Genomic DNA, 13,605 nt, shown 5'->3' with positions numbered 1-13,605 from the left:
GTGGGTAATTTAGATATAAATTTAGGGGATTATTTTAGGCTATTTTCATAATGGCATAGGTAGGTAATTTTTTGAAAAATAATAGATCCAATTATGATGATTTGAGCACTGAATTAATAGTCAGATGTTTTGCATTTTTGAAAGAATTTCTAAGATTTCTCTCTTTTTCTAGAGTGTCTACCTACGATTCTTAAGTGGCTTCATGTGGAGGTTTCAAAAGGAGACTCCAATTAGTATATAATAAGATACAAAAAGTAGTACATGCACGGTGTGTAATCCTTCCTTACCTCATTGCTCGTGTATTCTATTTTCTAGGTGTGAAGGTACACAATAAATCCAGCATTTTAAGCATGCACAATCCTATTATTTTCTTGTTTATAGAAGTGATGGTCAACTGATAATCTGGTAGCAGTAGCATCACAAAAGGCACGCAGAACCCAAGCTGCCTCTGCTTGCCGATTCAGATCTATTTCCTAACTAAGGTGAATGTGGTTCATCCACTGCTACAGAACAAAGCCATCACAAATAGCCTATCACCATCAATTTGAGGTGAACCGGTGATGATATAGTATCACCATCGGTTCGCAGATGAATGGGCGTAGTGGATGTTAGAACCGGCGGTGAAAACAAGTATCACCGCCGGTTCCAAAGATAAATAAGCGGTGATACTTATCACCGCTGGCTGCTATTATGAGCCGTTGGTGATGGCATTGTCGGACCCGAAATTTTTATCATTATTGGTTTTGACCAAACTTACGCCCACTCCTCTCTCCTCTCAACCTTATCTTTTCGCTGCCCTGCTGTACGTCTCCCCGTCTACTTCCAAAACTTCTGTAGTTTATCTTTCAGAACACCCAGGTCCAAGTTGCTGACATAAGATGTCATCAGCATAGATTGATGGTAAAATGTCACCTTTTCTATTGTCTCGTTTGATTCCTTCTAGATCAATGAATTTGGCACGGTGTCGTGCCCGCTTCGTTAAAAAAAAATTTTGTCTCGTTTAAAGGATGAATACTATAGAATGGAAATTTTGTAGCATGGCCAAATTGTTGTGCCACAGTAATATTTTATTTGCATACCTTGCCACAGTAATAATAAGTTTGTATTTTATCTTGCATACTTTCCTTTTCACCGTCCTTCGTTTCCCTGACTGCTGATACTTGTCCTTCACCCATTTCGTGTGTGTGTGGACAAAGCTGTGGATTTGTAATAAAACAATATTTACATTTCTTACCATAAGTAATGATTGGCCAAGGTCTAACCGCACTATTTACACGGACCATCTTGCTTAGTTTTCCTTTCTTAGTTTTTTTTAAAAAAAGACGCCTTAAACGGGATGTGCTACGAAGCCGCTGCTCATCTCCACATCACCATCCCAAAACTCTCCTCCACTATCCAACGCTCCCTTCACACCTCGGTCGCCCTTCTTCCCCTTGCCTAATTGCGCCCGCGCAGCGTTGTCGTCGTCATCGTCGCGGGCGTCCCGGCACGCGCCGGCGACGCTGGCCGTGCGGTCGTACTGGATGAGCTGCTGCAGCACCTGCTTCATGGTCGGCCGGGACGCCGCGTCCTCCCCGGTGCACATCACCCCGAGCAAGAACACGGCCACGGCGTCCCTCACGTGCACGGCCCTGTCCCGGATGCCCCCGTCCACGGCGTCGTGCAGGGGTCCCCCCGCCTTGTAGCGCCGCCACGCCCATTCCACCAGGCACCACTCGGCGGCGCCGTCGTTCGCCGCCAGGCCAGTGACGAGCTCCAGTAGCACCACGCCGAAGCTGTACACGTCCACTTTCTCGTTCACCTTCGCGCCACGTCCACACTCTGCAACCACACCAGAGCAGAGTGACCACGTATCAGTATTTAGTAATCTCCATTTATGTCTGAGATCAGAGGAGTTGGTGTCGATCTTGCCATTAGTTTACCTGGGGCCATGTAGCCGAAGGTGCCGCCCGCGATGGACACGGACTCGGGCTCGCCGGACTTGACGAGGATCCGGGCGAGCCCGAAGTCGGCGATCTTGGCGCGGAAGCCCGGGTCGAGGAGGATGTTGCTGGACTTGACGTCGCGGTGCATGATGGGCTGCGCGGACTCGTGGTGCATGTAGCTGAGCCCCCTCGCCGCGTCGATCGCGATTCCCAGCCGCGTCGGCCAGTCCAGCGGCGCCGGGGCCATGGCAACGCCGCCGCCGCCGCCGGCAGGGCGCAGCCACCGGTCGAGGCTGCCGTTCTCCATGTACTCGTACACCAGCAGCTTGGTGTCGTCGCTCGAGATGTAGCAGAGGAGGCTCACGATGTTGGTGTGGCGGATGTCGCCGAGGATCCTCACCTCCGAGTCGAACTCCTTGCCAGCCTTCTCCTCGGTCTTGCCCCTGCTCCAGAGCTTCTTCACCGCCACCACGGCGCCGCCGCGGAGCGGGACGCGGTACACCTTGCCGGAGCCGCCGCTGCCGATGACGTTCTCCTCGCCGAGCTTGGTGAGGATGTCGCTCTCGGTGAAGTCGACCTTGCGGAACGGCGTCACCTTCCACGTCATCAGGTCCCTCTCGCGCGTCTTCCGCCGGATGACGAAGCACCCGACGGCGCCGATGAGCAGGACGCCGGCGACCACCGAGAACAAGATGATCAGGCCGGTTGTCATCTGGTTGCGGTCGTGGTAAGGGCACGCCGGAATGTCCATGTTCAGGCTCGCCGTGGCGCAGAGGCCACGATTCCCCAGGAACGCCTTGTCGAATGCAGTGCTCTGCAGCGACTGGGGGATCTCGCCGGTGAGTTGGTTGGAAGAGAGGTTGAGGAAAGTGAGACGGAGGTTGTTGAACTCCTGTGGTATGTCGCCGGAGAGCTTGTTGTTGGAGAGATCAAGCATGTTGAGCACCGCCAGCGACCCAATCGCCGCCGGGATGTCGCCGGATATCTGATTGCTGCTAAGGTTCAGGTAATTCAGACTTTTCAACGATTGGATGGAAGGTGGAATCGAGCCAGATATCCGGTTGCCGGCGAGGTTCAGATCGGTGAGGTTGGCGAACCCCGACATGTTCGCCGGTAGCGCGCCGAAGAATTGGTTGTTCTCCGCCTTGAAGACATTCAGCCCCGGTGCGGATGACGGCACGGCACCGGAGAACAGATTGTTCCCCATCTCAATCCGTGTGATGTTGGGGGATATCACACTGGGCAGAGTGCCGGTGAAGCCGTTGTTCTGTATCATGACAGTGGTCAGCTTAGGGAACGCCCACCATACCTTCTCTGGGAACTCCCCGGTGAAGTTGTTGCTGTACGCCATGATGTTGTCCAGTGTTTGGCAATCCCCAATGTTCGCCGGCAACACGCCGGAGAAGTTGTTGTTGAACACCACGAGGTCGTACAGATTCTTGTTGTAGCAGAGGGTGTCTGGGAGCTTGCCGGAGAGCAAGTTGTTGCTCACTTCCAGGTTGCCGAGTGGCGAGTGCTTCCCGAGCTCCGGCGGGAGGAGTCCGGAGAGCTTGTTATTGAATAGCCGGATGTCAAGGAGGTTGGGGAGCAGCCCGATGCTCGGAGGAATCGACCCGGTGAGCTTGTTGTAGTATAAATTTAGCGTTGTCAAGTTCTTCATCTTGCCGATCGCCTCCGGTATCGTTCCGGTGAACAAGTTCGCCGACAGGTCGAGCTCCTGCAAGTTGAAGAACGTGACCTCGGGCCCAATCCCACCGGTGAAGCTGTTCGCGTAAAGGTACAGGCGCTCAAGCTTCGGAAGCTTCCAAACCCACGCCGGGATTTCACCGTGAAGCTTGTTGCTATACAGAGCCAACGTGGTCAGCTCAGTGAGCGACGAGAGTTTGTCGGGGATGCCACCGGTAAGGTTCATCCCTGACAGCCACAGCATCTTCAGATTGGTAAGCTTGCTGAACTCGTCAGGGATCAGGCCTGGCGCGAAAGGATTATCTGCTAGAGTTAGCGTCTCGAGCTCGTTGAGCTTTGCAATGGCCGAGGCCGGGTATGTCCCGTTGAAGCTATTAGTGTCAAGAACAAGGGACTTGAGCTTGGGGAAGACAGCAATTGCTGATGGCACGCTTCCTGTGAAGCCATTGGACGACAAGTTGAGGTGCTCCATCTCCGACGACAATTTATCGATGTCGGCCGGGAGGGCACCGGAGAAGAGATTGTTGGACAGATCGAGGTAGCTCAGAGCCGAGCAGCCATAGATCACTATCGGGAAGTGGTCGGTGAGGTTGTTGTAGGAAAGGTCTAGGTAGGACAGGTTCTTGAGGCTACAAATGGAAGCTGGGATCGGATTGGTTATGTTGAAATTTGGAAAGGAGAGCTTGGTCACTCGGCCATTGTTGCAGCTTACCCCTGCCCAGCTGCAGTAGGAAGAGTTCTGGGAAGTCCATGAGCTGAGAGCAGAAGGGCTGCCCCAGGCTTTCTTGACAGTTAGGAGTGTCTCATAGTCGCTGGAGTTGATCTGCGCCATGGATGGCGAGCTGGAGATGAAAGAGAGGAACACTAGGAGGAGGAGATAGGAGTGAACCATTTCTGTGAGTGTTAGTGTTAGTGTGTGAGCTTGAGGCTCGGATATGGTGTGGTTCCTCAACATGTATACTCTTATAAGATGTGGCCAGTGGACTCTTAGGCGTGCGATGATTGGGACAAGGATTAACGACCCGTTAGTCAAGTCTTCGCGCATGAGCCACCAATAAATTATGAGAAAGGCACTCTGACTGAAAAATTTGTTATCAAGCACTAATTTATGCTTCTAGATCCGATTTGGGGCCCAGATCATCAATTACAACGTCCGCACTGATGACCAAGACTGGTAGTATGAGGCAGGGCTAGTCAATGAAGAAAATTTCGCTTTATTTTTTGCTAGCCAGATGCTGCTCACAAGAACAGAGATCATGGCCTGATCTACTGTGTTCGCCTTTCTCCAAACGTTTTGGATTCTGTTCCATCTAATTTTTGTGTGCTTTACATATATATGTCACCTCTTTCCAGCAGAAAGCAGCAAGCAGGGTATATATGCAGCACCGTCCTGTCGATCGACCATGAGCGCCGCCGAGTCCCCCGGCGTGATTTCGCGTGTGAAAAACTCTGACGAATATAATGATTCGCACTGCGCTGTATAGTCCTCTGCTAGCTTCACCCGAAGGCAAGATCTCTCCAAGTCTAATCTGCGTCTCCATCAGATTCAGAGACGAAAGGATGAGGCGTGTGTGTTTGTGTTATTCCGGCGTCAGCATCGGCAGCAAGCAGCGGAGGAGTAACTGTTGAATGGCCAAGCCGTTGTCATGAGTGAACGGTTGAGCTGGCAGTGCAAGAAATTTGCAAGGCGAGATTCTACAGTGGTGCAAGACTGAAATCAGTCTCTACTCTCTAGACAGTAGGAAAAGGCTGAAAAACTGAACCAGAAATGACTGCAATTCGTATTCTCATTTAACTTGTTTGGCTAGGATTGTAAATTGTTTATTAACAGGCAAGTTCAGCTAAAGCCTAGAGCAAGCCTAGGTACCAGATTGTCAAATTTTAGACCCCGTTCGAAATTTCACCATGATTTCTATAGGAGTATCTCAACAAAAACAGAGGAACCCATAAGGATAAGCTGATTTTATGGCACGTGTCTCAGTCCCACCTGTCGGTGTTTGTGTATAACTAGAGGAGTGGCCCGTGCAATTGCGAAGCTAATAGCAATATAAGTGTGCATGTACCACTGTATCATCCTAGTTTAAGCAGGGGCATAGACAACTCATGACATCACGAGGATGGTTCAAACGTGTGGGCATGTGTGGAGAAAAAAAGGTTTGGCAGGGCCAAGTAGTTGGACTCATATGTCGAGTGCTTGATGAACACCCCCCCCCCCACCCCCACCCCAACAAAAAAAAATGCTGCAAGGTTTGGTAAATCAATTCGAATTGTTGTGCACTCAGTTATGAGCACCACTTGATCACCAACAATTACTCATGATAAAACAATGGAACTTGTGAAATATGGGTAATGGATATGATTACAACTTCTTATACTTAATTTGGACACTATATAGATTTGGGTTTAGCTTACATGTTCAATTACATGGTTGTAGTTGCATGCTTAAACTGTGACTTATATGTTCAAAAATTGAGGTTGTACAAATTTGTAAGATTTTTTCATGCAAAATTGCCAACAAGTTGTGACTTTTATTACTTGCTACTTGAGCCAAATGCATGATCCATGGCGTCAAGATAAATATATACCCACATGGGAGTATGTCTTGCGAGTACCTCTGTACTCACCATTCCTTTGTTGTTGTTTTGCAGGTCCTAATGGATTATGTTATGATATAATATCATTTGGTCATGCCTTTGGCAAAGGCATTACCAGCTGACTTCCAAACTTGTTTCATAAGTTGTTAGCTTGTCTAGTTGATGTGAAAGTCAACCATTCATGCATGTAATTTTGTGTTCTCGCATATATATTTCAAATTTATTCATCAAGTTTTGTAATAATTTTATGTGTTTATATGCAATGTGATGATGTCGATGTCGTGAACCAATATGCAAGTGATCTTGGGTAACCTTTGAGATACATATAAGAGGAATACCAGAATCGATTACTTTTGCTTCAAATGAATTGCATGTCCTACTGTTCAGATTTGAGTTGTGCTTTGATATTTCGATAACCTCCGGTTATAAAATATTAAGGGCCTGTTTGGATACCCTGCGTTAAAATTTAACAAGTGTTAAAGTTTTAACACTCTCAAATAGAGTGCTAAAATTTAACACATTGGGGTGTTTGGATGATGTGTTAAACTTTAACACCTTTGATGGGAAATGACTCCATTGCCCCCTTATTTATGGCCGGCGGAGAGAGAGGGAGGAGAGAGAAGGGGTAACCTAGGAAAAAATGGAGAGGGGGACCACTTTTAACACCTTTAGCAAATTTTAACACCTCCTCCATGTGTTTATGAAAAATGGGGTGTTAAACTTTAACACCTCACTTTTAACACAAGTGTTTGGATAGGAAAGTGTTAAAAAGTGTTAAAAGTGGGGTGTTAAACTTTAACACCCCCTTCCCAAACAGGGTCTAAGTCTCAACTTAAATCGACAGTGGTGAATTCATTGAATCAAAGGAGACTGGTGCGGCTCTTTTTTTTCATTTCATTAACATAATACCAATCTAAAATATTTATGTTTCTTAAAAATAAACCATGCATGTAGATAGATTAAAAATATTTTACTTAAAATGTGATAAACTTATATATTGTCATGGGTTATTAATATAACGTAACGTGGATTATTGTTGGAACTGGTATAGGACTTAACGCAGGCTGACAAAAAAACCCAAGACGTTTCGGGTCCAAAATACCAGTGGAAAATACCTATGGGTATATGATCTCTAGGTACCATTCGGACGGGCAAACGGTAACATACGGAGTAAGCCAGGCATGTCGTGCAAAAAGATAGAGATAGAGTAGTTCAAATGTGTAAAAAATAACTTGTGTTAAGATCATACGTGTTTCCTTATAACCAACTAGTATTAGATATGGAATAGATTTGTAACCTTGCCTCCCGGTATGGGCAGATACTCTCTCAGAAAATCCAAACCATATTCAATACGCTATACGCTGAGAATATAAATCCCAAGCACAAGTCTACGTATTACAGATATTTGGTAGTTCGAACTGTGTCTCGTGTTCAACCATCTAGCTCTAGATTTAATAATCCCCTCCAAATAATATAGGCAAAATTTGCTACAAGACATGCGAAATGATGTTGGTTTGCTGGAAGACACCATTGACCACTTAGGACGCCTTTGGTACAGCTCCAAAAACGGCTCCCGAAGCTGTTTTCGCCGGAGCCGAACCAAACACCAAAAAACGGAAACGGCTTCACCGAGAAGCACTCCGGAGCCGGAGCACTTTTTGCACTGCACGCACGGAGCCGGAAAAATGGGCTCCGACGGCTCCTTCCCACTTGCGCCAGGGAGATGGCCCACAAGTTTCTCAAAATTACGTCAATTGCCACCGCAAATAACAGAGGCGCTAGGCCTTCAGGCCTCCGCACGCGCTTTCTCCCCCCGTGCCGCTTTCTCGCCTCGCGCAACAGCAGCGCCGGCGGCGCCATGTCCCAGGGCCGGTGCCCAACGGCAGCGCGCAGGGAAGGTCCTCCGGGCAGTGAAACCGGCGGATCGAGCCTTGCTGACCTCAATCCAGGGGTTGGGGGCGGCGGAGGCGCCGCATCTCGGCCGGATGCGGCCCTTCCCGGACCGGCGGCGGCCGACCAACGGCGAGGGCAGCAGGCGGCTTGCCAGTCCGGGGGTGAGATGGCTCACCAAGCATCGACGGCGCGCAGAGGAGTGTGGCCCGGCGGCGGCCCCCCCCCTGTGCTGTCGGCGGCGCCCCCCCCCCCTGTGCTGTCAGCGGTGGGCTACTTGCTGGTTCGATGGCGGGCGGCGGATGGGGCCGGATTGGTGGAGCAGCGCAGCGGCGGCCGCAGCTCTCGGGCCGGAGTGGTTGTCTAACATATTGGTGGCGGCGGCGAACGAGTTCGAAGAGGCAATGTCGGTGCCAGTTCGAGGAGCCTTTGCTCGCCGTGGAGGAGGACGCGGTGGCCGAGCACCTAGAACACCAGCGCCGATTCCTGCTGCCCCAGTAACCGTCGATGATGGAAGGTAAAAGTTATTGAGCTGTTTTTATCCCAGACAACCCACAAAGGGAAGTCTCATCGAGCTGGGTTTAGAAATTTTAAGGAATTACAATCAAAAGTAGCTCGGCGATGCTCATATAGATGAAAGAAAATTATACTTTATCACCGAACAGATTAGCTCATAATTTTTGAAAGCATAGCTGCCGCGACAAGAATAAGAAATTTTCAATTGATAAACTGCTACATGACATCATTCAGACAACGCATTCGATAAATTATGCTGCATTTGGCATTGTAAAGGTTTATTATATTGGAATCAGAAAATGGTATTGTGTGACATACCTATGTGTGAAAATGGTACCGTCGAAATAATGGCATTCTGTCCTGGCATACAATGACATAAATATCTATCAGAACCAAAAATAATGGTTGAAGACAAACATGCGTATATATAGATTATAGAGTATAAATATCACAGAAGTGCAAAATGTAAACTAATAAAATAAGATATTGAGGAAACAATGAATACCAGATTTGTCCATCACAATTTGCATATCTAGCAGGACACACAGTGCAAATCCTTTAGAACATTGTTATTATCACAATAACGAAATATAGCTTCCAGAACTCGTCGTACTGTTGTTCCTTCCCTGGATATTCTAGCAAGATTGTGTAGACAAATCCCTGACCAAAAGTTTGGACTTCCTGATTCTTCTCTGTTTTGAAAAATAATTTAAAAGAGATAAGATATTAGATAAACTTAGCACAACATAAACTTCTAAGTAGTCTATATGCCTGAACTTGTTTACATTGTCAAACTTAATTCACCGTGGGCAGCTCTAATATCTTTCCATGAAGAAATCCTTGTCAAAATGGAAACAGCAGGAGGTTCATGACCTCAGAAATCCTTGTCATACATCTCTAGGTGAAAATTGTATGTCTTGTTATTTGGTGCTTACCGTACTGATTTGCAACAGAGAAGCCGCTTGGTGTGATGAGAACACTAGAATAGTCTGTGAGATTTTTGCAGACGAAGTTCAAAAAGGAAATCGGTCAAGCACTCATTTGAATAAGATAGGTTATAAGAATGTCATCCAAAGGTTTCATGAGAGGACTGGTACTCTGTATACTAGAAAACAATTCAAGAATAAATGGGATAAATTGAAAATTGATTATGGAATTTGGAAGCAACTGACCAATAAGGAGACTGGCATAGGATGGGATGAATCAGGAAAAAATATAGTTATGCCAGAGAGTTGGTGGAAGGAAACAGCAAGAGTAAGTGCAAGTTATTTTTCATGCTTAACAATGTTCCATTGTTTTGGTGAATGATTTATTTCCGTACTGACAATTATTCTTGCATTACAGAAAGTAAAGGGATGTACTAGATTTAAGCACAGAGGGCTCCAAAATGAGGAAAGCTTGGGAATTATGTTCGAAGATCTTCGTAACACCGGGGATGATCATTGGTGTGCTTCTAGTGGTGCAAGACCTTCTCAAACAAATTTGGATTGTGATACTTCTCCCATTAACCTTGATGATGAGGATGAAGCTGACAATGACGATGACAGTGAACCAGAGGAGGTGACACCTACTACTGTGAGAGGGAAGAGAGGTAGAGTGGCTGATAACAAGAAGGGAAAGAAACCTAAGACAAGTGGAGGTCTTTGGTTTCAAGAACAAATGGGCAAGATTGTGGAGATGAATGAGCGAACAACTGCATCCTGTGAGTCCATTGCGAGGAGGGAGGACAAATCTGGTTGTTCAATCCAGGATGTCATGGCATTGGTGAAGGAATGTGGTGCTGTTCCAGGAACAAATGAACATTTCATTGCATCACTTGTTTTTACCAAAAAAGCTGAAAGAGAGATGTTCATGACATTGGACACACCTGAAGAGAGATTTGATTGGTTGACTAGAAAGCATGACTAGATGACTAGAAATGATGTGCCTAAGTAGAGCAACCATTGTATCCTTGCAATTAGTGCTATTTATTTATTGTTCTAGTTTAATGGTTTGTAATATGTAGGTTTTGTATGACTTTCCATTGCTACTATTTGGAGTTGTAATAATGATACTGTTTTAATGATTATTCTTTGTGTAATGAACAGATCTGATTATTCTTCTCATGAGACTGATGAAAGTGATTCAGATGATGATGAATGGACTGTAAAAACTCTTGCATTGTTGAGGGGTGCTCAAAATATTCAATTTATGACTGCTATGCTTGCTTTCAAATATTTCTTGACATATCATGACAAAAATAAGAATAGAACTCCATCACAGAGTGGCTTTGGTTGGACTATGGAAAAACTTCAGACTTTGGGACAGAGCCTTAAGATGTTCAGGATGGACCCACACCTATTCTACCAGCTGCATGATTTGCTAGCGAGTTCATATGGTCTTGAGTCATCTATGCACATAAATTCTATGGAATCACTTGCTATGTTCCTCCTTGTGTGTGGCCAAGGTATGTCGAACAGTGCTATTGATGGTATATTCAACCATTCTTCAGAGACCATCAGTAGAAAATTTGAGGTTTTGAATTGTGTGGTGGGTATGTGTAAGGACTACATAAGACCTATTGATCCTAACTTCAGTACTACACAATCAAGGATCAGTAATGATCAGAGGATGATGCCACATTTCAAAGATTGCATTGGTGCACTAGATGGTACTCACATTTTGGCAACACCACCTCCTCATGACCTCATAAGATATATTGGCGAAGTGGCAAAGTGACACTAAATGTTCTTGCTGTTGTTGATTTTGACTTGCGATTTACATATGCATCTATTGGATAGCTTGGATCTATGCATGACACCAATGTGTTGTTCCATGTACTAATATATGATTATGACAAATTCCCTCACCCTCCTGCAGGTAGGTTCATATTCTCTTATAGTTGTCATAAGTGTGCACATGGACATATTTAGAATGTAACTCATATAATTTTACATATGTGCTTAGGAAAATATTACAATGTTGATGCTGGGTACCCGAATAGACCTGGCTACTTGACTCCATACAAGGACGCAAGGTACCATGTGCCAGAATGGAGGAGGGGTCCTGCTCCAAGCGGTGAGCATGAGCTCTTTAATCATTTGCATTCAAGTCTTCGTAATGTGGTAGAGCGTGCTTTTGGAGTGTTGAAAATGAAATGGAGAATACTTCTCAAGATGTCGACTTTTCCATTGGAGAAGCAAATGATGATCATTGCTGCAACCATGTGCCTTCATAACTTCATTCGTGAGAACAATGCACAAGATAAACATTTTCGCAAATGTGATCGGAATCTTGATTATGTGCCTACTATACCATCAAGATATGCACGACATCTTCCTTCCCAAAATGCAAGGGATACATCAACTTCTGAATCGAATGATCGAGCAATGGATAGATTCCGTGATGACCTTGCAAGGGCGATATTTCTGTCTAGATCATCATGAGCATTATGTTGGCTTCTATGGTTGATGCGAGGATTATGCCTCATCTTTTGTAAAAACCACTACTATTAATGCTGAGGACTATGCCTCATCTTTTGTAAAATCCAGTAGCTAGTAATTGCAAATGAGCAAAGACGTGACCATCACAAAGACACAAACCATCTAAAATATGAGATCTAGAAAATATTTCTATTTATTTTTTTAATTTATACGAACTAAAATTATAAATGGAAGGAAAACATACAATTCAGCTAAACAATCAACTCATATATCAAGGGGCATATTCGACATTTGACACCTCCAATCCATTCATGAAAAACAGGATGGAGCTGTTTTGCCAAACGTTTTCCAAAACGGCTTCAGCTCCACCAGAGAAGCCACTCCACCAGAGGAGCCAGAGCCGGAGCCGTTTTTAGAGGAGCCGGAGCCCTGCCAAGCTGGCCCTTAATATGCTGGGTGACACTAGTTGTGTACCAATTTGCTGAAAGATATTGCCGCCGTGATTAAAATAATATTTTGGACTGAGTAGGAGAGAGAAATTTAGTGGAATGTCTATTTTTCCCTGGCCCCACTGGTTAGACCATTTCTTTTTTCCTCCCTCCCCTTCTGTTCTTTCTTCTTCCTTCCTCCCGTACCAACCAAAGTAGCTGCCGCTGCATCTTCAAGCCGCAGCCCCAAGAAGCTCCATTCCCTGCTACAGCCTACAGCACACCAGCAACAGATCCACCACCTCCTCCCTTTAATCACGGGTCCACCAGATCCATGCTGTGAGCTGGGTGGAGCCAATCCACGCCGTCGTCAGCTTCTTTGATGTAGGGAATGGAGGGGTGGCGGCACCACCTCCTCCCTCTAATCACGGGTCTGCTTGCAATTCGAACCATTGGAGCTCCAAAGCCAACATAGGCGAGCATCGCCCCGCTTGAGCTCTGCGACCGTTGTGACAACGGAGCACTGCTCGAGCTTTGCGGCCGGCAACGCGAACTCCGGCCCCCTCGAGCTCCATGGCCGGTGCGAGCAAGCTCCATGGCCAGCGCGGAAAGCCCTGCCCACTCAAGCTCCACGACCAGCGCGATGAGGTGTGCCCCACTGGAGCTCCACTGGTGGGCAAGATCTGGCAATCCTTTGGACGGAGTGGAAAAAAAAGGAGGGAGAAGAAATAATAGAAGGGGATGGGGAAGAAGAATCTGACTTGTGGGGTCAGGGGGTAAAAATGACATTTCATCATGTTCCTCTCTCCTTTCCAGGTTAAACATAATATTTTAATAAAAGCGGTGTCTTCCAGCAAATTATAATGTGTTTTGAACAATGTCCACCAACAAATGAACACCAATTTGCTTTTGCATGTTCTGTAGCAAATTTTGCCAATAATATACCACCATGAGGTAGGTTCGAATAGCTTTTGGTAGGTTTCGTTCTAGACCATGCTCGCCCATGATTTTCACATATATTAAATGAATTGAAATAAATAGTCGGCCTGGCTCAGCGCGATCCAATTGTTGTTATGGAAAAATCTTTCACCAGTGCTATACTATGGAAAACGATATGCTCATCGCCACCATGTATACGTGATCT

The 13,605-nt window shown here is 46.1% G+C and overlaps 2 protein-coding genes across 2 annotated transcripts; one reads left to right on the top strand and one right to left on the bottom strand.

Annotated features, from left to right (window-relative positions):
* Positions 1-1,065: 1,065 nt before the first annotated feature.
* LOC101778682 (receptor-like protein kinase HSL1) lies at positions 1,066-4,659 on the bottom strand. The gene is made up of 2 exons (XM_004951342.4): positions 1,923-4,659; positions 1,066-1,821 (listed from the first exon to the last, which is right to left on the bottom strand). The coding sequence occupies exons 1-2, from the start codon at positions 4,654-4,656 to the stop codon at positions 1,328-1,330; spliced, it is 3,228 nt and encodes a 1,075-aa protein (XP_004951399.3). The 5' UTR covers positions 4,657-4,659; the 3' UTR covers positions 1,066-1,327.
* Positions 4,660-8,397: 3,738 nt separating this feature from the next.
* Positions 8,398-12,036, top strand: LOC105913935. The gene is made up of 5 exons (XM_012844421.1): positions 8,398-8,511; positions 9,776-9,865; positions 9,956-10,458; positions 10,699-11,057; positions 11,558-12,036. Exons 1-5 carry the CDS (start codon positions 8,398-8,400, stop codon positions 12,034-12,036), a joined length of 1,545 nt encoding a protein of 514 aa, XP_012699875.1.
* The last annotated feature ends 1,569 nt before the right edge of the window (positions 12,037-13,605 follow it).

Source organism: Setaria italica, chromosome I (genome assembly GCF_000263155.2).
Source record: "Setaria italica strain Yugu1 chromosome I, Setaria_italica_v2.0, whole genome shotgun sequence".
NCBI classification, from domain to species: domain Eukaryota; kingdom Viridiplantae; phylum Streptophyta; class Magnoliopsida; order Poales; family Poaceae; genus Setaria; species Setaria italica.
The sequence above is the reverse complement of the archived record's forward strand: the minus strand, read 5'-3'. Positions and strand labels throughout refer to the sequence as shown.